This window comes from Chelonoidis abingdonii, chromosome 2 (genome assembly GCF_003597395.2).
Source record: "Chelonoidis abingdonii isolate Lonesome George chromosome 2, CheloAbing_2.0, whole genome shotgun sequence".
Classification (NCBI taxonomy): Eukaryota; Metazoa; Chordata; order Testudines; family Testudinidae; genus Chelonoidis; species Chelonoidis abingdonii.
The window spans coordinates 5,964,191-5,991,802 of NC_133770.1; the positions used below are offsets into that span (position 1 = coordinate 5,964,191).

The 27,612-nt window shown below is 38.8% G+C and overlaps 1 protein-coding gene across 2 annotated transcripts in view; it reads left to right on the forward strand.

The window, feature by feature from the left end:
• The window catches only part of SETD2 (SET domain containing 2, histone lysine methyltransferase), a 152,444-nt gene that overhangs the window by 8,307 nt on the left and 116,525 nt on the right, over positions 1 to 27,612 (forward strand). For both annotated transcript variants that reach the window (XR_012655158.1, XM_032770627.2), the window contains one exon: positions 25,240 to 25,255. Coding sequence is in view for 1 of the 2 variants with exons in the window: in XM_032770627.2 (XP_032626518.1) it covers positions 25,240 to 25,255 (16 nt within the window). In the remaining variant the exon portion in view is untranslated. The remainder of the gene's footprint in view (positions 1 to 25,239; positions 25,256 to 27,612) is intronic.

Genomic DNA, 27,612 nt, shown 5'->3' on the forward strand with positions numbered 1-27,612 from the left:
CTCATACAGCTTCCACCTTAGTCATCTCCCCTGTATCACTCTTCCTCTTCCATCTGCTTATGTCTCAAGAAACATGGCAAATCTACCCTGCCCATGCTGCATACAGTGTCTTGAAGGAACACAGTCAATCTGAAATTAAGTTAACTGAAAGAGTATAAATTACACTACGTTTCAGATACTTCATCTACCACTGAGTTCCTGTGCCAATTTCTGTAGTTTTACAATTTTCCCTCTGTTTTCATAAGGCTCTTAGTTTTCTGCTTCTGGTGTAAAAGATTCTTACAAAAAGGAAAACTAACAGAAAAATGCTGTCAAATGCATGAAGTAAACAAACTAGGACTGGAGAAATACTTTCCCCCCTAGCTTCCAGTGATAGTAATTCTAGGTGTGTGGTGACAATAGACAAAAGTGATCTAGATTGAGAGTGTCCCTTTGACATGGGATAGTTATAGAAAGTGGAAGGAAGGGAATGGATAAACAGGTGAAATGGCATCTAGCGAGTAGTTGCATAATTAGGTGTTCAGTTTGATTATTGTTTTCATAAAAGGTGTGTCCTCTAAATGTAGCAGCTTTTGAGCACTTCAAAATAGTTATTTTGAACACCGAATAGTGTTTAATATTTGCATTGACATCGTAACTGCTCCATGCTAAATGGCATGACCATGTCAGTAACGCTTTTTTCTTTTTAACTACTGTAAATGTTATGGATGGATGAAAAATAACAAAAGCAGGAGTTAAGGTTGCTAGTATATCCTAGCTGTTGCTAGGTATTGTAGCACATACAATATGTTTTCAGGCCTCTGATTAGCTGGACAAACCATTATGAGACAGATGCTAAAATCTGAAGCAGGTAAAAAAGCCTTTTTCTACCTGGCTTTATTATCATGTGAAGTCCTGTCCCATTGTGGACAGAAACAGTTAGCATAGTATTTAATTCTTTAATATTAAATACTTTCTAGTTTTATAGGTCTAACATGTCAGTAACAAGTTAGACTTCAAAAGTATAAAGGGCAGAACTTTTAAGTAGCTTTAAGTATATATGTATTGAGGATATATATATGTTTCTATAAGATATACATGTAGTATCCTAACTAGTAACGAAAAGTGCTGCCTCTGCAACAGGGATGTACTAACAGTGCAATGAGAAATTTAAGTGTAATTTCCTGAGTTGTATGGTCGTATGTGTAAACTTAATGCTGCATTAAAAATAGGTTGTTTGCATTTAATTATGCTTAATTTCAAAGAAAAAAAATGGATCCTGGTTGCATTAGTGGAATTGTGCAACTTCTGTTTGATCACTTCATAGATACTAAAGTTGACTAGTCTATTAGTTACTGACTGACAATAAGTTACCTACTGGGTACACTGGACAGTTATGCAGCTGGTTCTTATAACTCTGTAATTCCATAGGCATTACTTTTACTATCCATGGTCAAGCCCATTTTTAATTGCTTGTATCTTGTTAATTTTCAGTGTATGCTGATGGGACCCAGCATTCCTCATTGAGAACCAATCGCATGTGAAACGTAAAGTCTAGTTCAATTACCTGAGCTGTTTGTTTTTTTAAAAAGTTTTGGAGTAGAAGAATCACCTTCTCCCACCTATATTACTCATAAATATCTAATGGATTTTTCTATTTTCCCCCCAAAATATCCCATTTGAGACTAAACAGGCAAGGTTTTGCAGTTGACAAGGAGAAATTGACAGTTTTGAGTGGAAATAGTGTTAGACATGCCAAACCTGCAAAAATACCGCAGAAATTGGGCTTGTTTTTGGATTAATTGTCTTGTGAGTTGCTTGTTGGCTAGTGTTTGGCTTGTAGCTTGTTGCTTATAGCTTTTTTTTTTTTTTTTGATCGTCTCCCGGCAAACAGTAGCAAGGGGCAAAGTGGCAAGAGAGGCAGGGGTGCACAGTGGGCCCACCACAATCCCAGACTGTATGCTGGGGGGATCTAGACACACAGAATGTTGGGGTTCTTGGGGATTAACTTGTTTTGGCCTTGTTTTGAATTGAGATTAGCTTGATTTTTGGCTTATTGTGAAAGTCTGGGTACTTATTTAACCATGTGAAAGCTGGCAACTCTGGTTACAGTAAAAGTTGTGAAGCACTTGCAGTTGTACTTATAATACCCTTTAATAGCAGTGCTGATACCTTGCAGAAAATTCTGAAGACCAGTGTTTAGAAACCTACATAGCCTATTTTCATTTTCACTTCCTTTATTATTTGTTATATTTGCATAAAAACAGGATATGTTAAGTTTCTGCTACTACTGTAGTTTGCCCACCTGAAATCAGCTTCTATTGAGTGTTGCCGCAGCAACCAAACCAGGATGTTGGGAACTGTACCTGTCTGAGGGCACTAATACACTTCTTATGTTTGCCCAGAGTGTTTCACTGTGTTTTCAATAATGTGTTTCTCCCCCTCCTGCAGTGGTGGGCTTTACCAAGTAATGTATTTCAGACAATCCAATTGTTTAAAAAGTAATGCCTAGAGTTTAGGTTATTTTTAAATTTGTAGCCCCTTGTGTTGGAGGGGAGGGAAGAGTGACTTTCAAGATGTGTGTTGTTACTCGTTGAACCTAGTTGGCAAGTTTTGTAATATAAGCTTAAACTTTATTTATCACATAAGAAACAACAATGTAAAACAAGGATTTTGGATTCTGTACTGAAGCAGTGACCTGGATAAAAATCTGGCGGGGGTGGTACATAGTTCATAAATGTCAGCAAAGGAGTAAGTGATGTCCTTCAGAGCTCTGTATAGCGGCTAATCTCAATTTTATCTGTAAAACCAAAAACATGCATCTAAACTTGCTGATGCCTACACTGGATCTGTCATAAATACTGTGGAAATACAGATTTGCAGAAGGATCTGTGAAGATAAGTGGCAAAGGCAGTCGTCTTATAAAATGTAAGGACCAGCATTTGATGAGATGAGGTGTAGTAGGTAGTGAATGGGTAACATGCTACCATTGGAATTTAGAAAGACCCTAATTGTGTTAGTAAGTATCAAACTGTATGATACTGCAGGGAAAGCAAATGGTGTTTGTATGCACTGGGTTATAAAGAAAGGGACTAAGGATTCTGCTGTAGAAGATGCTTGAGGCCATATCTAGAATACCAAATGGAGGACATCCATGCATTGGAAGACATACCAGGGAAAACATTGACTAATTTGGGGTACAAATGTAAAGCCTTGTGAAGATAGGCTTCAAGAACTAAGCATGGTCAGACTTGAGATAAGTTTCCTTAGTGAGATCTTAAATTATCCAAAAACTCATGGGTGTCAGACCAGAACCTACGTTAAAATCTCTTCTTGATCTGTTAACAGCATTGATAAACCAGGGAATGATTTAAATTTGATTTTAGTTTTTTTCATCCAGAGATCAGTGAGCCTAGGAATCTAATTAATGATGGGTGTTATTAAACTATTGAAAAATTGATTCTAAGATGGGTGTGTGTGTGTGTATATATGTAAAATTTATATGGCAATCTGTTGAACTCTGAGTACTGAAAAATACAGTGAAAACATTCTAAAAGTGAATGCTCTTCATTTTAAGTTTGACATGGAAAAATCTTGGAATATATATGAAAGCTGTGTGCTGGTTGGACGACAGAGGACATGATTAGTTGAGTCTTTAGTTCTTTCCCTTTTGGGAGGAAATAATGGGAACAAGGGCTTAGTTATCAACTTTAATGATAAAAGTGTGTCTAATACCTACCACAGATAGTGTAAGTTTACACCTTGATATGTCAGTGCTTTGTCTATTTTGAACTATCTGGATTTTTCCTTCATCTTTGGTTCCTGACCTTTTTTACAGTTTGATAGCATTTGTTTTGTCATGCAGGTCTAAAGTAATGATGAACATAAAAACTTTTTACCTTTTATTAGAGACTAAGTAATGCGTGTGTAACACCGACAGACCCTGGTTGTCGGCGAGCGGGATCGAACCTGGGACTTTTGAAGCTTAGTGCATGCATCTCTACTGCATGAACTAAAAGCCAGATGGCTCTTAGCTAATTCTGTAGTAAACTTGTTAATCTCTGGAATGGTCTAGGTGCTATTATAGGGGAACAGAGCACCACATCAAGCAGGCATAGGTTACACATGCAAACTGTATTTGTTAAAGTGAGGGGGATTATGACAGGTGGGAATGATGTATATGGCTATAATTTCCTGGCTTATCAGACTAATTTTTTTCATGATGCAAAATGGGTGAGGTAATATGTTTTATTGGACCAACTTCTGTTGGTAAAAGAGACAAGCTTTTGAGCTTCAGAGCTCTTCTTCAGCTCCATAACTTTTCATGGTTAGACAGCTTGATTGCCTTTAGCTATGAATCTTATTTCTTGCCTGTCACTTAAAATGTTTGCTAGACATTTGACCCCTAAATATCTTTAATATATGGATGAGTGGACTTTGCTTTCACTGGCTGACGGAGAGCCTTCAGAACAGTGAAGAAGCATCAGGAAAGGAGACAAAACATGTTGGCTCAATCTGGAGGAATGCTGTACTTGTCCAGCCCTCAGAGGAGGTTGCAAATGTATATAATAGAACCCTTCTGCTAGAAGGAGAGCTGCAGGGAGGACCCAATTGTTTTCTTCAAAACAGAGAGGAAAACAAATTGCAGGTGACACATCAGAGCTGCACGTTGTCATTAGGCTTGTCTAGTTGATACGTCTGTTTTGCAGGGTCCTTGAGATTCGTTAAATTTAATGGCCAAAACCTTTTTTCCCTTGCACAACTATAAACATGCTCTCTGAAGCCATTAATGCCAAAGAGTTTAAAAGTATCACCATTGATTATTCTGTGTTTCAAAGGCCAGCTTGAAAAGGGCTAGCTTTTGCGGGAAGGGTGTTGGTATGTATATTCATGCATCAAATTTGCAGTCTAAATCCTAACTGTTTATGGAACTCAGGAAATCTGAAAGATCCTGCCCAGAAATGTTCAGCGTGAATCCATTTTTGAATCTTTTAACAAAGTTACTTTAAGCCTAAGACTAGTCTTATTTCTTAGTTTATGTTAACAGCATTAAAATGACTTTTCTTCAAGTGGCACAGACAAGTCTAGTTTTCCTTCCAGTTAGCAAAAAGTCTGTCTACATATGGCAAACATTCCTTGACATTGTGGCGGCCAAAGTTTGTTACAGCATGGTCTAGCTAGCTGCTGTTGCTGTGTCCTTACTATTTTTTCAGAGAACTGCCCATCATTCCATTGGCACATCTCTACTGATAACAATGATGAGGGAGCCTTAGTTGGTTTTAACCACTGTGACTTGTGGTACTTTGTCTCCTGTTGCTCCCACCATTGCTAGCAGGGAATATTTTAGAAAAAATGCTAATATAGTTAGATCCAAACAGCGTTATCACTGGTTATGAAACCAGGTGGAGGTACAGCCCTGGTTTAGAGCATGCGTCTTAAAATTGTTTATTGATATTGATCTTGTTTCATTGTATTGAGAGCATTTTTTTTTAACCTGGTTATAACACAGTTTTGCTCAGTCCACACTAATAGACCAAACTTCTTAGTATAACCAGTTTGTTACTACAATGTATAAACTCGGCTTATACCGGATGGTTCACTGTGTTTTTTTGTGCTCTGTGTAGGAGAGGGGCGGAGGGAAAAAGAAGCATGTTTCTTTAGTACCTTTTGCCTCCATACCAAGAAATGGTATCAACATATTGCCCACGTAACTGTTTACGTAGAGCTTTGATGATTACATGAAACTGTCAGGGTGAGTTTTGAAATGGAAGAAGTTATGAGCAAAAAGCCAGCTGGTGGCAGCTCAGACACTTAGATGAAACACTGCAGCAGTTTACAAATAGCCGCCATTTGTTCATTAATGAAATTGAAGGGGAAAACACCGTACTACTAGCAATTAAGTCTTCACAAGAGTGTGTTTGAGAACTTCTCTGCATATCCATGTGTGGAAAGTAATCTTTAGTTTGCATAATCATTGCCCTTTGTGGTATAATGTTGTGTTTTTTCTTAGAATTGTGTTACTTCCTCTGGTTAAGTGTCAGTTTTGTGGCCATGAGGGTTTTTCTTTGCATCTTTTCTGAGCTCTCACAGGTTTGCATCTGAGATAAATAAGATTCTCATATAATGTCATAATTTTAGGAAGGCTATTCTGCCCTAGGGTAACCTTATTTTTTTTATTTTTAAAATGAATCAGAAGACAGAGTAGAGTTTACATTATGAAAAGTATGTACCAACCCCTTCCTTATGGTAGTTCAAGGAATTGTTTGCACAAACAGGAGATTAAATGAACTTTCAAAAATATTTCCAAATTGAAAAGCTGAAATGGTTTTCATATTAAAAAAAGGACATAAAAGGACACACGATTATTTCCAAGATCAACATTTGACCTAATTTTTGTCTTTATCTGTCTTTGCAAAATTCAGGTAATTCTTCATGGCCTTCATTTTAATTCTTTTCTACTATATATGCTCAACAACAAAAAGCTCAGTATTTAGGAATAATCCTATAGCAATAGACAGGGTGTGCCCAATGGAGGAAATCTTTTTATTTTTTGTTTGTATTAAAGTAGTGCCGTGAGTCCTAAACCAACATCAGGGCCTCATTGTGCTAGGCGGTGTGCATAGAAATATTAAGAGACAGTCCCAACCTGGAGTGCTTTCTTTATAAATAGACAAGACAAAGGATGAGAGAGAGGGATAGAACATACAAGCATAATATTGGGAACTGGAGTAGGGAGATTGAGTGAGTTGCCCAAAGCCACACAGGGTGTCTGTGGCAGAGCTGGGAACTGAACCAAGATTTCCGACATCCCAGTCCAGGCCTTAGCCATTGGATGTAGTTTTTAATTTCAAGCTTCCAAGGAGTTTTAAAAACATTTAAAAGGGCAAAGTGAAAAGTACTAGGGATATCATGTATTTGCCATATCTTTGTAAGTATCACCTTACTTTGATTAGGAGTATGTCACTGTCTTTTTAATGTTACACTTGATTTTATAGCTCTTCTTCTTGTGACTTTGTATCCTAAAGGAAAGATTTGAAAACAGTCACTTTAGTGTGTCATCAGGGAATGTTTAACATAAGAACAGACATACTGGTTCAGACTAGTAGTACATTCAGGTCAGTATCCTGTCTCTGATAGTAGTGGCGCATAGGGAATGAACAGAATGGGTCAATTTCAAGTGATCTGTCTTCTAGTCCCAGGTTCAAGAAATGGGAGGGTTCGGGACACCAAGAGCATGGGTTTGCATCCTGACCATCTTGGCTAAGAGCCATTGATAGACCTAGCCTCCATCAACTTAGGATTCTTTTTTGAACCTAGTTATACTTTGGCCTTCACAGAATCCACCAGCAATGAGTTCCACAAGTTGACTGTGTGTTGTATGAAGAAGTACTTCCTTATGTTTGTTTTAAACAAATTAATTTCATTGGGTATCTTGTTATCTGAAGGGGTAAATAATACTTCTCTATTCCATTCATGATTTTATAGCCCTCTATCCTAGCCTAGTCATCTCTCTTCTAAACTGTACAGTCCCAGTCCTTTTACACTCCTCTGATATGGAAGTTGTTCCATTCTCCTCCTCATTTCCATTGCTCTTCTCTGCACCTTTTCCAATTGTATCTTTTTTGGATGGGGTGACCAGAACTGTATGCAGTTTTCAAGCTGTAGGCGAACTGTGGATTTACATAGTGGCATCATGATATTTTTTGCTTTATTAGCTAACCTTTTCCTAGTGGATCCTAACCTGTTAACTTTTTTTGACTGCCGCTGCATGTTGAGTGGATGTTTTCAGAGAACTAACCATGATGACTCCAAGATCTCTTTCTTGAGTGGTAACAGCAAATTTAGATCCCATCATTTTGTATGTATAGTTGGGTTTATTTTTTCCAATGTGCATTCCTTTGTACTTATCAACACTGAATTTCATCTCCCATTTTGTTGCTCAGTCACCCAATCTATTGTGATCCATTTGTAACTTTCTGCAGTCAGCTTTGGACTAAATGATCTTGAGTAACTTTGTATCATCTGCATATTTTGCCACCTCACTGTTCATCCCCCTTTCCAGATCATTTATTAATATATTGAACAGCACAGGTCCCAATAGTGATCCTTGGGTGACCCTGCTATTTACCTCTCTCCTTTGTGAAAACTGACAATTTATTCCTATCCTTCAATTCCCATCTCTTAACCTGTTACTGATCTGTGAGAGGACCTTCCCTCTTATCCCATCACTGCTTAGTTTGCTTAAGCTTCTGTGGCTTCAGTCAAGTTCTATATCTTTTTCTGTCTCACCTGCAGGTGGACTCATGATGCCGAGTAGATAGCTATGGATTATTTGTTGTAGTGATCTAAGTGTACACAACACATTAGATGTGGAAAAGGCAAGGTCCCTGCCATGAGGCACCTACAACCTACCATGGACTACATGGAAGATGGGAGTAGCCATGCAAACACATTAAGGAGTGAAGATGTTAGAGTTGGAAGATTAATTTTCAATGGCTCTTCTGATACCTTGCAGTCGGTGTTTCATCACCATGTGTGCTGTTTTATGATGGGGTGATGTGGGGAGGCAGAATTCTGATACCAAGGTTTACATAAAGTGAGATTAAATTTAAACCAATCACTGGCATTTAACAAGCTATAAAGGCAGTAGGAATGGTGAGTCCCCAGCTCTTATACCTTCTAAGAGCTACAAATAAAAAATCCTCTGATATCTGGAGGAGGATGGATGGGGAGAGGACATTCCAAGGAAGTTATGGACTACCCATGCTGTGTCTGAGACATAACCAGACTAGAAGTCTTCATTTAAGATTATGTTGTGGATTTGTGGCTAACTAATTTTGATTTTATAAATTGATTTTAATATCTTTTTCTTGCCTTTACACGCTGTCTCAGCTGGACTGTGTTGGTGTCTTTTTCGTTCTCCACCTTTGTTTAGTCATTGTGCATGCAATCATTAATTTACTTGCAGTGTTCTCAGTAATCCTGTGCAAGGCTGCTATGGCAACGAAATTGCTTATGATGATTCCTGTCATGGTTTAAAAATTAAGCACTCATTTGGTTTCTTATTTAGACATCTCCTGGTGCTGAACAAAAGGGGGAGAGAGGGTGAGTTGAAAAGAATTATCTTTAACAGTCCAGGAAGATTTTACATTGTTTAAGGGGAAGTAGTGGGTGCATGTATTCTCTATTAGAACAAAAGACTGGAAGCCACTAAAAGCTGGTGGTATAATTCTGACCGAACCTCTTGCTTCCCAGAGCAAAGTATCCTAGATGCTCTAAAACTGTAATATTTTAATATAAAAATGTACAAATAGCAACTAATACATTTAGATTTTGGGGAAATTACTGCAATTTTTCACATGTGCTTGCTTTCTTTGACCCACTTTCTCATTGTGTGTCTTCTCAGAGTAGCAGTGAATGGCAAATGCTTTTCATAACATGCCCATGTATCCATTTTTCATCTTCTCCTCGGGCTTCAACTGCTTCCTACCAAATCAGCTCAGACCTTTATCATGGCAATCATCCTTCACCGACTCACCTCCCCCTACCACTCCATTTCCCTGACACACCTCCTCTGGAACCAGAGGCAGCATTGAATGGTTGCTAGGGTAGAGTTTTCTCTGTTACCACAGCTTTGAGGATGCCAGTTGGCCAAGAAAAGACATTTTAGCTCATGCCAGTATCAAGCATGTATTCCCTCCAGCTATGAAAGAACTGAGTTTGAATGATCACAGTAAAAAAAAAATTAGAACTATAACTTTTCCATATTGTGCTATGATGCCTATTGGATCTGTTCTTAATGGCTCATGTCCATGTAGGGATACTGCGCATGTCTGAATTGGAAGCTGTGTCAATTTAGGTTCTTAATTATTTTAATATCTAGCATTTGAATGGACACTATCAATTTGTGTGGCTCAAAAGTTGATTTGCCTCTTTCTCAGTTGGCAAAGTTCAGCTTTTTGTGTATTAAGAGACAAACATTAACTCTGGGGATTGCTGGGATAATCTGTGCCAGTAGCTCAGCATGTGTAAGGAATTCTACACTGACATTCCAGTGACAATGCACGATGCCACTGAGCACTGATGTAGGATTATTATAGGCCTGGCTAAAACATGAAGTTAAACATCCTGAAAATGTCAAGTCCTGTACAAGTCAAGTATTTAGATAATGCTTTCCTTCAATGTGCTCTACAAAGTGTTCTTCACCAAAATGTATGTTGAGCAACAGATCTTAGTTTCCAGCTCTGAATGTTAGAGCCTGATTAAGTGAGGAAAGGAGAAGGCAGGGTTGAAACTAAAGCCTTGTCTACACTTGACATTTGCCCTGATTACTGCCATTGATAATGGGCCCCTGGTATACCTGCATCAGTAGAAAATCTGTGTAGACCCCGTATATGCACAAGTGGAGCTTACCACTGTGTGACACTGGGATAAACTGCAGCAGTGCAAGTTATAGCTTACAGCCATTTATCTTGTCCACCCTAGGGGTTTGTGCTGATACCATTACATAGTGACAGGGCACACATTGTTGTAACTAGGCAGATTTCCATTGTGGACAAAGCCTTAGAAATTAGGAAGGCCCCCCCCCTCCCCCCCGCCCATCTAAAATCTCTGTTAATTTCCTTAGGAAGCAGGCATTTTGTTATGAAAGTGTCTGTCACAGCTCTGAAGTTAGGGCTGAGTTGATAAACGAGTGTGTTAATGATGACTGTTGTACGTTGTTTATGGTAGCTGGGAGACAAGGGGCTGGTACAACAACCTGAAAGCAGAGTTACAATCAAGGTCAGGTATTTTGTTTTCTAAATGGGGGAAAAAAATGTGCACATACCTATAGTGACATATACACAATAGTCTTTAAGGTATCCTCAGGTAGGGGATTTAACTAGGGGCTTGTCTACACTACCAGTCGGATCAATGGGCAGCAATCGATCCAGCGGAGGTCGATTTATTTTTGTCGAGTATAGACGTGATAAATCGACCACCGATTGCTCTAGCGTCGACTCCAGTACTCCACCTCAACGAGAAGCGCAAGGGGAATCGATGGGAGAGTGTCTCCCATCAACACACTGCAGTGAAGACACGGCAGTAAGTAGATCTACGTCTGTTGTTGTTCACTTAGCTGAAATTGCATAACTTAGATTGATATCTCCCCCTCCCCCCATAGTGTAGACCAGCCCTAGAAAAACACTACTCTTTTATTTTATCTTCCCAGCAATATCAGCTCAGATACAGTGCTCAGTTTTAGTGAAGTTCCTTGGTTTTAAAAAGATGCTCTTTGTTTGAAGGAGGATAGGTTGATGTACTGGACTGAGTTGTGTAAACCAGATTAAAAGAGAGGAAAAAGGGGAGGGGGGGGAACTCCCTTCAAGCTTCAATAGAAATGAGTACTCAACATCAAAACACTTGTCCAGACACAGGTTGTATTTTGCCCCTACTGTTGCATCCTCTTCATCCCGCACCTCTTGGATACTAACCTTACTCCCTCAACTTCAGCTTCCAGAGTACTGCCACTCCTCTCTGAGGGAGAGGACTGGTTTTTAAAGGTAGTTTTATGTAATCCAGTGTCTTGAAAATCACTACACATTGTTGTTTAAGGTCTGCGTTCATGGTATTAGCAAATTATGACCATCAGAGATGGGGAGACAGGAAGCCGTACCACCCTTATAATACAAATTTATGGCTTCAACATGCTGTTTCTTGTGCCTCTTTTTCCTTAATCTGACCAGGGATTGCGTTGTGCCTAACAAAGCATCTCCAGCAGGAGCATCTGTCATTCCCTATACAAGATTGTTCAGCGACATCCCAGCCCAGTAATAATAGCTCTAAAATCACATTTCTGTCTAAAATGTCATAGCACTATTGTTACAAGTAGCCCCTAAGATTCCTGTAAATGAAAGATTAAAGAAAAAATGAATTATTTCTTTTGATATACTTTTTGCATTTGATAGAAGTGTGTGTACAGTAAACTATGCTGTTTTCCTGGCACAGTCAGTCAGTTATCTCTGTTTGTGGGTTTTTTTCACAAAGCAACAAAGGAGAAACACTTTTAAAATAGGAAAATCTGTTATAGAACCACAAACATTGACCATGGTAGAGAGTGGCGATGGATTGGAGCGAGGGGATTGATTCAGGGACATGTGTATACTTGAAACTCATTTAACTCCAGTTTGGACACTGAGTTGAGTTTGTTTCTTTTAAATAGGGGTCTTGAGACTGTTGCTGTATGTCTTAGCCCTCCTATTCTATGCCAGTTGTTGAGAGGAGGGAAAAAGGTACTGGATTGTCTGTTACTACTGTGAGAAATGGAGTGAAGTATAATCCAGTGGTAGTTGTCAAGGACATTCTTGTGGACTAGAAGTACGTTGTTATTATCTGCAAAACTGCTCACAGTAATGTAGCACAACATTTATTAAATGTATTAATTGAAACTGTACTAATTTGTATGATTGTTTCAAATCTCCAGGCACATTAGGGATTAATTAACCAAACACTTGATAAAACCTGAGTTTTCTAAACTTTTGGGGTTTTTTACTCTTAGTTACATTTGTCAGTGAGTGAGTGACAGAAATAAAAATTAATAATTGTGAATTGGGCGTTTGTATTGCTTCTAAGCATGAATAATACCCTCTCATTTATTATGTCCGGCAGCTCTGTAGTGGCTTGCCCTGATATAGATTCTATAATTTTAAGTGATGTGATATTGTTTCGTGCTGAAAATAAATATGATGGAAACTGGGTGAGTTGAGTTGAGCAATAAAATAGAGATTCTTTCATGTCTGGATTGTTGGTTCAGATTCAGCCTAGGACAGTAATGACTGACAGGTGTTGCTGGGCAATGGTGATTCAGTGGTCTAGGTGAAATTGAGGGGTTCTCGTATTCCCAATGTACAGCTATTCATATCATAAAATTTACCATGTCTACAGGCACTAACAGGCATTCTTGCTGGCAATGACGTCAGTCCCACCAGGTCAGGATTGACCACTGGAAGTATGAGGAAGGTTGTATTTCTGCTGCTCAGATTAGGGTCCAAGATTATAAATATTTATGGTCCCAAACCTGGATTTTTTTATAAAGTGTTTGTGAAGAAGCACTCAAAAAAATTGCAGTATTCCCCTATTATTTGCAGTTTGCCTTTCTTGTATAGTGTGGACTGCATATCTGCAGGGAAGAGAAAGTGAAGTCCTTGTTATAGGTCTCTTCTTTTTCTTCTATTTCTCAGTGCAATATTGTTAACACTTCATTCTTGAATATGCTGTATGGCTGAGAATAGCCTGAAAAAAGTGCAAGGTACCTTTTCTTAAGGCTGAAGAGTTCTGTTTTGATGTTGCATTGTTTACTGTTTTGAATCTGTTTTCCTCCTGTAGAAGCCTCATAGCAAAGAGAGAACTTTTTCTTCAAACTTGGATCTTTTCTTTCTCAATGAGGACCGTATAAAACAAGTCAAATTTGCAATTTCTGGTTTCAGATGTCTTCTGCAAATTTAAAAAATAAATAAATAAATAATCAGTATATTTTCACTCACAGAGCTCAAAAAACCTGCATGTTTGTTTAAGTGATAAAAATGCTGGAAACCTCCAGAACCCGGTTCTATTAGTGGTTCTATCACCATCAGGAGTTCTTTGGTAACATTGTCTAGTTTAGATAAAGCTTATAAGTAAATTACACTTGTGAGGTGGCATACAATAGAGGCAAAAGAAAGCTTTCATACCAAGTTGATAAATACATTAGAAATGCCTGAGATGCTGTACATTTGGGTGGGGGGAAGACCTTCCTTTGTATTAACATGCCCATGACAAACTGGAATGGCTAAGATGTTCCTTATTATGTAGTAGTTAGGATTTATATTTCCCCTTAGTCAGTGTCGGAGTCAGACCCGTGCGGCTTGTGTGTATATGTACATTTACAAATCTCACTGTCACCTAACTGGATAAAAGTATTTTTCACTGTTGTGTAACTGTGACAGGCTGTCAGAATTGTGAATGTGGTTCTTTATTAATTTATCTTGATTGAAAAAAATTTTTTTTTATGCTAACACTTGTAGTATTTTATACAGGATTGCAGAAGGCATATAATGGATAGTATGGTTGGGCGAATTGCATCGATCAGAATGCCACCCATCAGTTCATAGCTGTCTTCAATTTAAAATGTGATTTCTACTTTAGGTTTTAAAATCCTCTTTTTCTATGAAAAACCTTACAAAAATAAACTACCAAGCGGTCTCTGAGAAAAGGAAAAGTGTCTGATTTAAATATAAACATGTTTTCTTTTATAGCTGAAGTTTAATAAAATGCAAAACAGGAAAACTTTAAGCAAGGTTGCTAGAAACATAGTCCATTAACATGCCATCACTAAACCATTCTAGTTATGTTGTGGTTATAATGAAGTCATCAGGCTAATACCTTTTTGTTGTGCTTGTTCCTCTTTCATAAAGTTTACTGCAATGCTTGTACTTAATATGTAGCAATATGGAATTTTCAAATGACTTTAAATCCAGTGTAGCCGGAATCTCTCAAACAGATTTCAAGCTAAAACCAGTGCAGCTGGTAACAGTAAGATGCCCGTGCATATTTTTGATATGCACCAGAGGAGATGGTTTTAAATTTAACTTGCTATTGTTGATAGCATGTGTCACATCTTCTCCTTCTTAAAAATATCCTTCAGGAAAACAGCAGCAGCAGGGTGAAACTGATGCAATCCGTGCAATCCTGGTCAGTTTAAAGCTGTAGGTAATGCTGAGTTATGGAGAAAGTGCTTTGTGCAGCAAATTTCAGTTCTGTGCTACTGACTGAAGTACTATGCGAGGGAGGAGATATTTCTTATGGTCTCCCTTCAGTATGAATTAATTTTTTCAGATAAGATTTGGCGATTATACAAGATGCATTACAAAATTAGTTATATGTACAGCATTCCTGTTACCTATTTATGTTCTATCCAAAACCAAATTTATCTTGCATGATTTGTTCCCACCAGTGTTGCTCTGTTCTGCTAATATACTTCAATTCCCTAGTAAAGTTCAATGAGTTAAATTTAATGGACTGTAATTACTAGATCAGGATCCTTCTTTTTTTGGAGTCATTACCTATTTTGCTTTCTCCTGCTCTCTCATAATCCTCAGACACCTCCCCAGTTTGCATCTAGAACAGCAGATTCTAAAGTAAGTGCATGGTCTTTGTGAGGAGGGGAGTGGGAGCCCATCCTCCCAGACAGAGTGAAATGAAATACCTGAACTGTCTAGTTCACCTCTGCCAAAGAAATTGGTATAAACTATAGACATGGAAAATTTTCTCTTTTCAAATGCTAGTGTTTTTCACTAGATTGTGATGATATCATTAAAAATGGTTGTTCTGATAATGTTTTATTTTTAGAGGACCAAATGGTTTGGGTAAAAAAAATTGCAGGAAAACAGTTGGTAGTTGAGGGAAGGTGTTTTACAGTAGCAACATGTTCATTTCCTAGTTCTTTGGTGGTTTCTTCCCTCACTAAATGTTCACTGGGCATTTGAAGGATTGCAGTTAATTGTTTTTAATGGATGCACATACCTGGTGACTAATTTGTTTAAGCTGACTAAATTCCAGAGACCCTGTCAGGGAATTTGGTACAATACAGTAACATACTAGAACATGTGTTTAAATCAGATTTTGATTTGCCAAAAAGTATATAAGGTGATAATTGTGGAGGTGGTTGCCACCAACATTCCAGGAGAATATAGGTGATTCACATTTTTTTTTTGGTCAGGCAGATGTATATGATGAATTGTGATATTGCATTGGAAGTAGGAACAAATTAGATATTATCATTCATGATTACTGTTGCCAAAACAGCTGCCATCTACTCTTTTTCTTTAAGACTCTAACTGAATATATGTGCCAAATCTCTATCCAGTCAGTCCCCCATATTCTGAAGCATTACTGGGGCAGTGAGATCTGGTGGCTAGAGTATAGCAGTGGGGGTCAGTTACTTAATGGCCTTGTGCCTCAGTGTACCTCCCAGAAGTGTTGAGGCTTAGGGTAAAATGTTATGAGCATAAGTCTCTCTTTCACCAATGACCGTGATTAAGGAACCTTAAGAGTATGTATGTTCTGTAATCACAGACTATGATTACAGCTTATGTTGATATATAGCGCCCTGCATGGATACAAAATTTGTATCAGCGTCCAATCTGCAAATATGGTCTGCGGATATGCACATCTGCGGATGCGGATATCCACAGATGTAAAGCAGATATCCGCAGATTTGCAGAGCTCTAGTGATGTGCCCTACCTAGTTCGGGTCCCAGAGCAATAAATTTGCAGCAGCTCAAGCTCTGCTAGCCCCGTGAGTAATTTGAATAGTTATCCAAGGTTCTAGGCAGGCTTATGCAGCCTACACTGAAGCATGCACTGCTCTAGCACCCAAGATACCCAAGCTATAGATCGAGCTATGTCAGCTTGAGCTGTAACCACAACCAGTGATTCTGAGATAGATGTACCTTAAAGCCTGGTATACACTAGAGTTAAGCCGGCGTAAGGTGCCTTATGTCTAATTGTCAGTGTCTACACTACATCCTTGCTCCTGCCGATGTAAGTGCCCTACTACACCGTCATAACCCCTACACCTCTCGTGGAAGTGGAGTTATGTCGGTGGAGTTATGGTGACACAGTGTCTATGTAGACACTGTTACTTACATAGGCTGTTAATTCAGGCCTCTGCTGCACTGGGCTCACAACTGGGGCGGTTAAATTGACAAGAAAGGATGGTGGGGTCCCTATTATGAAATTGAGTCCAGCACCAGGCTCACAGCTCCTCCCTCCCCAACTGTCAGCCAGGTGACTGGCTCACAGCTGGAGCCCTTGCCCCCCACCCCAGGGGACAGCTTCAGCTGTGAGACTCAATTATCCCCATATTGACTGGGTACATGTCACCCTAGGATGGGATGCAGAGAGGAAGTTTCTTGACACCTTAAATGACTGCTTCTTGGAGCAGCTGGTCCAGGAAGCCCACCGGAGGAGAGGCAATTCTTGATTTAGTCCTGTGTGGAGCACAGGATCTGGTCCAAGAGGTGAATATAGCTGGACCGCTTGGTAATAGTGACCACAATATAATTACATTTAATATCCCTGTGGCAGGAAAAACACCACAGCAGCCCAGCACTGTACATTTAATTTCAGAAAGGGAAACTGTGCAAAAATGAAGAGGCTAGTTAAACCAAAATTAAAAGGTACAGTGCAAAAAGGGAAATCTCTGCAAGCTGCATGGAAACTTTTTAAAGACACCATAATAGAGGCTCAACTTAAATGTATACCCCAATTTAAAAAACCTAGTAAGAGAACCAAAAAAGAGCCACCGTGGTTAAACAACAAAGTAAAAGAAGCAGTGAGAGGCAAAAAGGCATTTGTTAAAAAGTGAAAAGTAAAAGTTAAATCCTAGTGAGGAAAATAGAAAGGAGCATAAACACTGGCACTTGAAGTGTAAAAATATAATTAGGAAGGCCAAAAAAGAATTTGAGGAACAATTAGCCAAAGACTCAAAACAAATAGATAAATTAAACCGCAGTAAGTCACCAGGACCAGAAGGTATTCACCCAAGAGTTCTGAAGGAACTCAAATGTGAAATTGCAGAACTACTATGTGTAATCTGTAACTCTCATTTAAATCCGCTTCTGTACCAGATGGCTGGAGGATAGCTAATGTGACGCCAGTTTTTAAAAAGGGCTCCAGAGGTGATCCTGACAATTACAGGCCTGTAAGCCTGACTTCAATACCAGGCAAACTGGTTGAAAGTATAATAAAGAACAATATTGTCAGACACATAGATGAACGTAATTTGTTGAGGAAGAGTCAACATGGTTTTAGTAAAGGAAAATTACGCCTCACCAATCTACTAGAATTCTTTGGGGGGTCAAGAAGTATTTGGACCAAGAGGCTCTAGTGGCTATAGTGTACTTCAATTTTCAGAGAGCCTTTGTCCCTCACCAAAGGCTATTACACAAAGTAAGCTGCCACGGAATAAGAGGGAAGGTGCTCTCATGGAATGGCAACTGGTTAAAAGATAGGAAACAAAGGGTGGGTATAAATGGTCAGTTTTCAGAATCACAGAATATCAGGGTTGGAAGGGACCTCAGGAGGTCATCATCTACTCTAACCCCCTGCTCAAAGCAGGACCAATCCCCAGGCAGATTTTTGCCCCAAACGGGTCCATCAAGGATTAAACTCATAACCATGGGTTTACCAAGCCAGTGCTCAAACCACTGAGCTATGCCTCCCCACTGGTTTTCCATATACAAGAGGTGGCTTCATTTTTCAGTGCACTAAATATTTTATTTCAGATAGGTCATGTTTAAGGAATGAAAAACAGATCTGATAAAGATTTCAGGTAATTCATCTTGACTTGTAATTTAAAAAAAACAAAAAATGTCATGATGGAGTTCTTAAATGTTCCCAGGAGTTGTTTTTTCTTCAGTAGAGACATGCACTATAACAATCTTTTAATCATATATTTATAGACAGTGTGTCATCTAATGGTTAGAGCAGGAGCTTGAACCTAGGACTGACTCCTGGATTTTACTTCTAGCTCTGTCATTGATCTCTGTGTTGCTTTAGGCAAGTCACTTTGTGTATCACAGTTGATCTAACTGTAAAATACTGTCCAGAATTTAGGTGCAACAAAGCCTACTTAATTTTGTGACGTGTTTTGCAAGTCTCAAATAAATGCCCAAATATTACAATGATGAGCAGCATAGAAAACCCTGATTAGAAGACAACAGAATAAAATAAAGTGCCAGGCAATCTGAATATGGAGGTTTCAAGTGTGTCAGTCTTGAAATAAGCAAATCTCAATGATCTCTTTCATACTTCCGACCTCTCCCTGATATTCAGGGCTATCCATGATATTTCTTTTAAAAGTCTCCTTCAGGGACTGAACATATGTCAAATACTGCCGGGCACTAAAAGATAGGAGACATTGATTTTCTGAGTCTCTAGGTTTGATTCTCCATTTCTTTTCATCTTCCATATATAGTTACCTGTAAGCACAGGCTGCAGATCTGGTAGTTTCTTGTAGACAGTGCAGTAATAGTGGGTCTTGAGAAGAGAGTAAGTTTATAGACTGGTTCAGAGAGGACAGTCCAGTCATATAGCCAACATGAAAGAAGGCATGGATAATGGCATAGAGAGTTTTACTTTACAGTTATAAATGGAGAGGTAAATAGTGGTGTCCCCTGGGCGTCTGTTCTCTGACCAGTCCTATTCAACATATTCATAAATGATTTGGAAAAAGGTGTAAACAGTGAGGTGGCAAAATTTGTCGATAACAATTACTCAAGATAGTTCACAGAGGCAGACTGTGAAGAGCTACAAAAAGATCTCTTAAAACTGGGTGACTGGGCAACAAAATGGCAGGGAAAATTTAATGTTGATAAAGGCAAAGTAATGGACATTGAAAAGCATAATCTCAACTATACCTATAAAATATTGGGGTCTAAATTAGCTGTTACCACTCAAGAAAGAGATCTTGGAATCATTGTGGATAGTTCTCTGAAAACATCTAGTCAGTGTGCAGTGGCAGTCAAAAAAGTGAACAGAATGCTGGGAATAATTAAGAAAGGGATAGATAACACTGCTCTACAGCCAAAATGCTTCTGAAATAAATGTAGTCAAACTTTACTAATTCTGGGTCACTGAGAACGAAAATGATGCTTAAAATTGTTGATTGGCTCTAGTCTAGCTGTTGGGCTCCAGACTACAGCAGTGGAATCTCCTGGCAGGTGATGTCAGGGTTTCCATGTTCCGTGACCGTCAAAAGGATCTTGTCCCATTCTTCTTCATGATAGGTGATCTTGTAGCCTGCAACAACATCGATGGTGCGATGGCAGCCCTCAACATCATTCACGATCCAGATGAGTGGAGACTGTTCATTGATTCATCGAAGACGAGTCTTAAAGCTGTTTTGCTGCATAATGGCAATGTTTTGCCATCAATTCCAGTTGGTCATGCAGTCCATATGAAGGAAACCTATGACAACATGAAACAACTTTTGAGGTGCATAAACTATGACCAACATCAGTGGCAGCTTTGTGGCGATTTGAAGGTTGTTGCTCTCTTGCTTGGTCTGCAGACTGGATACACAAAGTACTGCTGTTTTCTCTGCGAATGGGATAGTCGTGCAAGAGATTCCCACTACATCAAGAAAGATTGGCCACTCCGACAGTCATTGGAGCCTGGGAGGAAAAGTGTTCAGCATCCACCACTTGTTGAATCAAGGAAGATTTTGTTACCACCCTTACACATCAAGCTGGGTCTGATGAAGAACTTTGTCAAGGCCATTGACAAAACACAAGCAGCTTTCAAGTACCTCCTTGGAAAATTTCCAAGGTTAAGTGAAGCTAAGATAAAGGAAGGTGTCTTTGTTGGTCCTCAGATTCGTGAACTTCTTCGAGATGATGCATTTGACCATGCACTGCGTGGCAAGGAAAAGACGGCATGGAAAGCCTTCCAGTTAGTGGCAATAAATTTTCTCGGAAACAACAAGGCAGACAACTACAGGTTGTTGGTGGAAAACCTCCTCAAGGCATACAAAAGCCTTGGTTGCAACATGTCACTAAAGATACATTTTTTGCACTCTCATCTAGATTTTTTTCCACCGAACTGCGGAGCAGTGAGCGACGAGCACGGCGAGCGATTTCACCAGGACATTGCAACAATGGAGAAACGCTATCAGGGCAAATGGAGCCCATCAATGCTTGCAGACTATTGCTGGACAGTGACAAGAGATGCTCCATTTAATGAATACAAGAGACAAGCCAAGAAGCGCCGAGTAGACACTGAATAGGACTAAACTATGTACATAATAGTTTTTTGCCTTTTGTTTCATAATAAATTTTATTTATATAACCCTTTTGCTGATTTTTAAAGTGTTACATAAACAGGACAGGTGAAATATTATCATGTAAAGCAACCATAAACACATGAAAAGACCTAGGTTTACAATTTATGATTAAAACTCTACTATCTACACAATATACATAGACATAAAATGTAAAAACTTAAATATCTTAGAAACAGTAGCCAATCAGTTGTTTTAATTGTCATATTTGAATTCAGCACATCAAAATACATAATAAATACTACATTTTATCTCTGAAGCAGACGACTTCTCAAAAATTGTAGACCAGTGTAATAGGACAGAAAATAACATGTTGTCTCTATATAAATCCATGGTACGCCCGCATCTTGAATACTGTGTGCAGATGTGGTCGCTGCTTCTCAATAAAGATATATTGGAATTGGAAAAGGTTCAGAAAAGGGCAACAAAAATGATTAGGGGTATGGAACGGCTTCCATATGAGGAGAGATTAATAAGACAGGGACTTTTCAGCTTGGAAAAGAGACGGCTAAGGGAAGATATGATTGAGGTCTATAAAATGCTGACTGGTATAGAGAAAGTAGATAAGGAAGTGTTGTTTACTACTCATAACACAAGAATTAGGGGTCACCAAATGAAACTAAAAGGCAGCAGGTTCAAAACAAATACAAGGAAGTATTTCTTCACACAGCGCACAGTCAGCCTGTGAAACTCCTTGTCAGAAGATGTGAAGGCCAAGACCATAACAGCAGCATTCAAAAAAGAGCTAGATAACTTCATGGAGGTTTAGGTCCATCAATTGCTGTTAGCCAGGATGGGCAGGGAGGGTGTCCCTAGCCTCTGTTTGCCAGACGCTGGGAATGGGTGATGGGATGAATCACTTGATTCTTGGTTCTGTTCATTCCCTCTGGGGCACCTCGCACTGGCCACTGTCAGAAACCATAATATTGGGCTAGATGGACCTTTGGTCTGACCCAGTAGGGCCATTCTTATGTAGGGCTCAATTTCCCAGCGGGGAGCCTACGAGCCTTGTCAGTTTCACAGCTTCAGCTGTGAGCTCCTCTGCTGCTCTGAGTCTGAGGCAGTCCTGAAATGGACAGTAAAGGCTAGTAGGCTCCCTGTTGTGAACCCCTTGTGGGCTCAGAGCTCAGGCAGCCATCCAGGCGCAGGTGGGGGGCTCCAGCTGTGTTTCCAGCTGCCACCTGGGTTCTCTGTTCCCCACTTCTGTCAGAGCTTACTAGCTGGAGCCTGGCTGCTGTCCGGGCTCTCAGCCAGAGTCCAGATAGTTTAGCTCTGTGAGGAGCGAGCCGCTGAGAGCCTGGGCAGCAGCCCCTCATGCTGCTCCTGTTAAGTTGGTGCAAGAGCTCCTATTGAGGACATGCGCTGCTGACAGAAGGAGGGTAGAGAGGACATGAAAAACCTCAGTAATGACTGCAGTAGCTATATGTCAACGTAACTTAGGGCATGTCTACACTACAAACTTATGTCGACTTAAGTCGCATTCAATCATTTTTGTCACTCCTAAGTGCCCTAGTCACTTTGAAAATGGGAAATGACTTAGATGCTTTGAAATGTTTATCCTGCATGTTTATAATCACTTGGAGATCCGCAGGTGATAGAAGCTATATGTATATGCCATTATTTTAGGTTAATTTTGCTTTATATTACGTTGCGGGCCTTAAAACACTGAATAATTCTTCTTGGCTGCAAGTAGAAGATTGCTGTAACGGAAGAAAAGACCTGAGTGTTTGTTACCTGCAAACAGATAAGTTTTGAAAATCCAGTGCTTAATAGACAGCTGCTTACTTTAGTTTTATTTTTAAGTATTTGACTTCTTATTTCTTTCTGCAACCATTTGTTCTTATTGTATGGCAGCACTCTGTTGCTCCATAAGAGGCACTCTCTTTAACATGTATTTATAGACGGCTCACATGTTGGTCAGCTGTATCTAATCTCATTGTGAGTTTTCAACCCCAGAAACACTTCCTTTTAACATGTGAAATATATGACTCAAGGATGGCGGTTTTCTGTTATTGTATTTCACTGTCTGGACTTGAAAATGAAACCTACTTTTAAATGCTAACTCAAGAAGGATGTTGATAAATTGGAGAGTGTTCAGAAAAGAGTCACAAGAATGATTAAAGGATTAGAAAACATGCCTTATAGTGATAAATTCAAGGACCTCCATCTCTTTAGCTTAACAAAGGAAAGATTAAGGGGTGACTTGATTACACTCAATATGTGCCTAAATGGGGAACAAATGGGCTGTTCTGTCTAACAGAGAAAGGTATAACACATTCAGACTGGAAATAAGGCATAAATCTTTAACAGTGAGTAATTAAGCACTGGAACAGTTTATCAAGAGTCACAGTATATTCTCCATCACTGACCATTTTTAAATCAAGAGTTGATGTTTTTTCTAAAAGATTTGCTCTAGTATTTTTTTTGTGGTTGTTCTCTGGCCTTATTTATACAGGAGGTCAGACTAGATGACCATAATAGTGCCTTTTGTCCTTGTAATCTATGTTGAAATACTTTTCTTAAGGGGCTTCAGGCTTCCTGCACATAGATAACATACAGAACTCAAGTCTTTCACAACCCCATTAAATTTTGTTTCTATCCTTTGTGAAGCCCATTGCTTGCTTAAACTCACTGGTCATGTTTTCTTCATAAAAACACAAAGCCTAATATTTATATTGTAAAAGTAACTTATGAATGATGCTTTCTGGGAGCACTAAAATAGATCTGGAGAAGGAACGAGTTAGGATTAACTAATAAATACTAAGTGTCGCCAACTAAACATTCACAATTTATCCCAACCCCCAGATCCCTCTTGGGCACGTTCCCTGGCAGATGATTCAGAAAAGCAATAGCATATTATCTGCGGTGATAGTTTTTTTCCTCTAGCTTGTTCATAACTGTATTGAGATATTTATTTAGGAGGGGAAGTATCCAGTCAGGTCTTCGCTCCCATCTGTAGTAGTTGCTGCATGCTCAGAACAGAAAGTGAAAGCTGGCTTTCTGTTCTGTCACAGGAAGCCTCAGGATTGGAAGTCAGTGGTAAAATGTCCAGGCCCTCTCTGCATGAGCACTTAGACCATTGCTGCCAATGGTTGAACTGCACCAGTGGTGAATTATTAGTCTGAATCTAACGTAAACAAGGGCCTGGATTTCTTTCTTTTCCTAGTCCGAGAGAAATATCCCCACTCTTGTGCAATTAGCTGGGAAATCATCTTTTGTTTATAAGATTTACATATAAAAGGACAGGTGTGCATGTCTGTAAAGGCCAGAATGTTTGGAGAACTTTTAAACAACAAATGACTGAGGAAGAACATGACGGATGAAGATTAATGGCTAGTTTATATATAAAACTGAACTTTCACAATAACCTCTGGTGATAGAAATATCTGAGCTTTTTATATCTATCCATCAATGCAGTATTTGAGCAACTCCCAAGTATTTAAAAACAAACAGCAATAGAAATCATCTTCTTTTCTTGTTGTAGAAGAAATCACTTAGTTTTGTATATAGTATATGTGTGAAGAACTTAATGAAGGAAAGCTAAGTCAGAAATGAGTGTTGCACTTAGTTCTGAATGCTATAAGGTTAGTTATAATTAGCTTAACACTTGCAATCATTTAGTGCTCAAAAGGCGAGAATGTTTAAAGTTCCTATCTCCGTGGCATTGAAGTGCTGTATAGAGTTTAAGTAATGGAGTCCATAGCATAAAATGAGGGTGTTTCTCTTGGTTTCTCTGGAAAATAATAGCAAGCTATAAAAAATAAGTTGTAAATATTTTATTTTTGATAGTGATGGAGTGGGAACTCTCTGGAAAAGGACAGGTGTTGTGATCTTTTCATGGCATTATTAAAAGTCATTTGACAAAACTGGAAGGAAAAAATGACCAAAATTTCTCAAGTTTATTTTTCATGATTTCGTAACTGGAAGCCTGCAGTATGCTATCATATGGTCTTACTCATTGAAAGAGGCAGTTTATTAATTCTTAAAGCATCAGAAAAAAGGCATCTACTTAATTATCTCTGTTTTAACAAGACTTTTACCCTGTCAGTGTCCTTGACTATTGAAGCCAGGGGAAATGACTGATCTTGTTTAAAAAACAAAGATTTGTTGCCTCTTCTTTTTTAGAGGTAGTTGGCATATGTGATTTGCTGCATGCTGAGAAAGTTAGTGCTCATAGGGAGAGACTGTGGCACGCTTACTCTGCAGGTAGCCTCATTCATTGCAATGGGGCTGTTTGGAGAGTAAAATGCTACTCAGTGTGAATAAAGGTTTCAGAATCTGGCTCATAGGGTTTTTTCTTTTTAAATTAAAGACTATTACTAGGTCTATTGTTTCGGCAAGATATTTACACTTTCTTTCTGTGTTTTCTTTTGCATGCTTTCTCGGCTGGATTGCAATAGAGAAGAAGAAAATGAGGTGAGTGTCCTAATTAATTCCTCACCTTTTGAGAAATGCTTTAGCAGAACAGTGGGGAGAAGCTAAAGCATTAGTAGTTTGTTCTGCATTAGAGTGCCTGAAAAAAAGGAATATTGAGACATCAAATATAAAGAAAACCTGATCAGACAATATTGGCATTGGAGGTATCGAAAGTAATAAGATTAAAAAAATTATTCTGTGGCCCCTCTAGCCCAGTGGTTCTCAAGCTGGGGCCGCTGCTTGTGGAGGGAAAGCCCCTGGTGCAGTGGGGGCTGCGGGAAGTGGCAGCCAGCAAATCCCTTGCCCTGTACTGAAGATCTTTGCTTACTCTTGTTATGAACATCCTCAGAAATACCAGTGCTAACAGAATAGAAGTCTTTGAACCTCTGAATATCTAATTATATTGACTGCTTTCTAACCAAGCTTGTGTTTCATAATTACAAGATTATATAAGGACTTCAGATTCAAGAAACTCCGTGTGTGTGTGTTAGAAAGGGGAATCTGTTTCAAGCTAAAATGTATTCTGTAAATTCCCAGGCCAGGAGAGATATTTCAAATTTATAATTGTTGATGCATTACAGCCACAGATTGTTTCCACTGTTGTGGTTAAGATATCATCACAAGTGTCCACATTTCCTACTCTTGTGGCAAACAGGAAATCAGATTAATTGAAACAAGATCTTATTCATTCATACTCAATTTACTCTACACCTCCAGCAGTCAATCAGCACTGCAACACAGGCCAGGCAGGTTGATCTTTTATCAGTTTTGTCATATTTGCCCTCAGAATGTTGCTCTGTGTATTTTGCAAATACAAATGTTTTCTGTAATACAAGATTAACCCCTTTAAGTGTTTTTTCTACCATAAATTTCACTTTATGGATGACAGAATTTGTAATGTTCCTTTCTGTAACTTTTTTTAAAACGTGGCTCTCACATTATTTAACCTTTGTGTATTTTCATAAGGGGGGAAAAAAAAAAATCTGTGAAAGAGCTAACTTATGAGGTGGCTGACACACCTCAACTCCAGGTTTTAATGCTAAATAAACTATTAAAAACCGGAGGAACAAGATGTAGTTTACATGTTGTTTTTCTTATTTTACAAGTCTTGCACCTTATTTTATGTATAAATAGACCCAAACTACAAGGTTCAGGTCTGAGTTCAGATTCAAAACCCCTCGCCCCCAAAGTTCAGAAGTTTTTTATCTGAGGTTTTGATTTGGGCCTATCCCTAACGCTGTTAAATTGTTTCATTAAATAAATTCATAGACGGTTTAGTCCAAGAAGAATCCAGAATTTTGCTATTTTATATTGTTCCTAATTTTTCTGGTAGGATCCAGATATCCAGTACAAATGTAACAAGAAACAAAATGGAGGCAGTCCAGACATCCTACACTTAGTACAACATGAAATACAAACATTGTGAGCAAAACTTTGAAAATATGTTCTTGTTCCATGGGGATATCAAGTAACTTAAAAATTAACTTTGTAAACTATTCAATATGCAGTGTTCAAAAATAAGCAAACTCACAAAACACTTTTTGCCTGAACCTTTGTAGGCTAATTCCATACTCTGGCGTAGGCACATTACTGTGATGTTATTAGCATTCCACTTCCTGGGAATTCTCACAGAACAGAAGCTGATGGTTTGGGACTTTGGCAGAACTGTGAGAAGAAAATAGTGGTTTGAAATTATTTATGGGGTGAATTCACCTTTCATGCTTATGGAGAGAATTTGGCTTGTAATCCTATAATTCATCTTTTTTTTAAAAAAAAATTCTTGCATCTCACCTACAAGAAAAAAGGAACATTGCATATAAATCCTGAGAAACAAATCTGCTAACACTTTCTATGTCTTTATTAGAGTATCCTTCCCAAAGATGATCATGAGACACACATGCTCTAATCTTGTATCTTACAGTTGAACAGGCACAGGGGCCTACATTTTCAGAAATGACTAGTGATGTTGGGTCTCAATTTTTGGATGCTCAAATTTGAGATATCTTAAAGGAGCGTGATTTTCAGAAGCTAGCATGTGCTCTACCTTTCCTGAAAATCAAGCCCCTTTACGTGTCCCAGGTTGGGTACTCAAAATTACTGGTCGTGTCTGAAGTTCCAGGTCATCACCTTTAATTTAGACCTACTGTATTTTGCTATTTGTAAAAATACTATGGAGAATATTATATTTATGAAAACTGGTTACTGTGTATAGCAAGTAGGTGAAATGCAATGGTGTTTCAATGCCACTGAAGTCTATTTAATTATTTACCATAGTGCCTCTTTCCTTAGCAACTAGGCCTGTTTTGCAAAGGTTAAGCAATAACAAAGAACGTAAGTGATTTACCACGGAGTGCAGG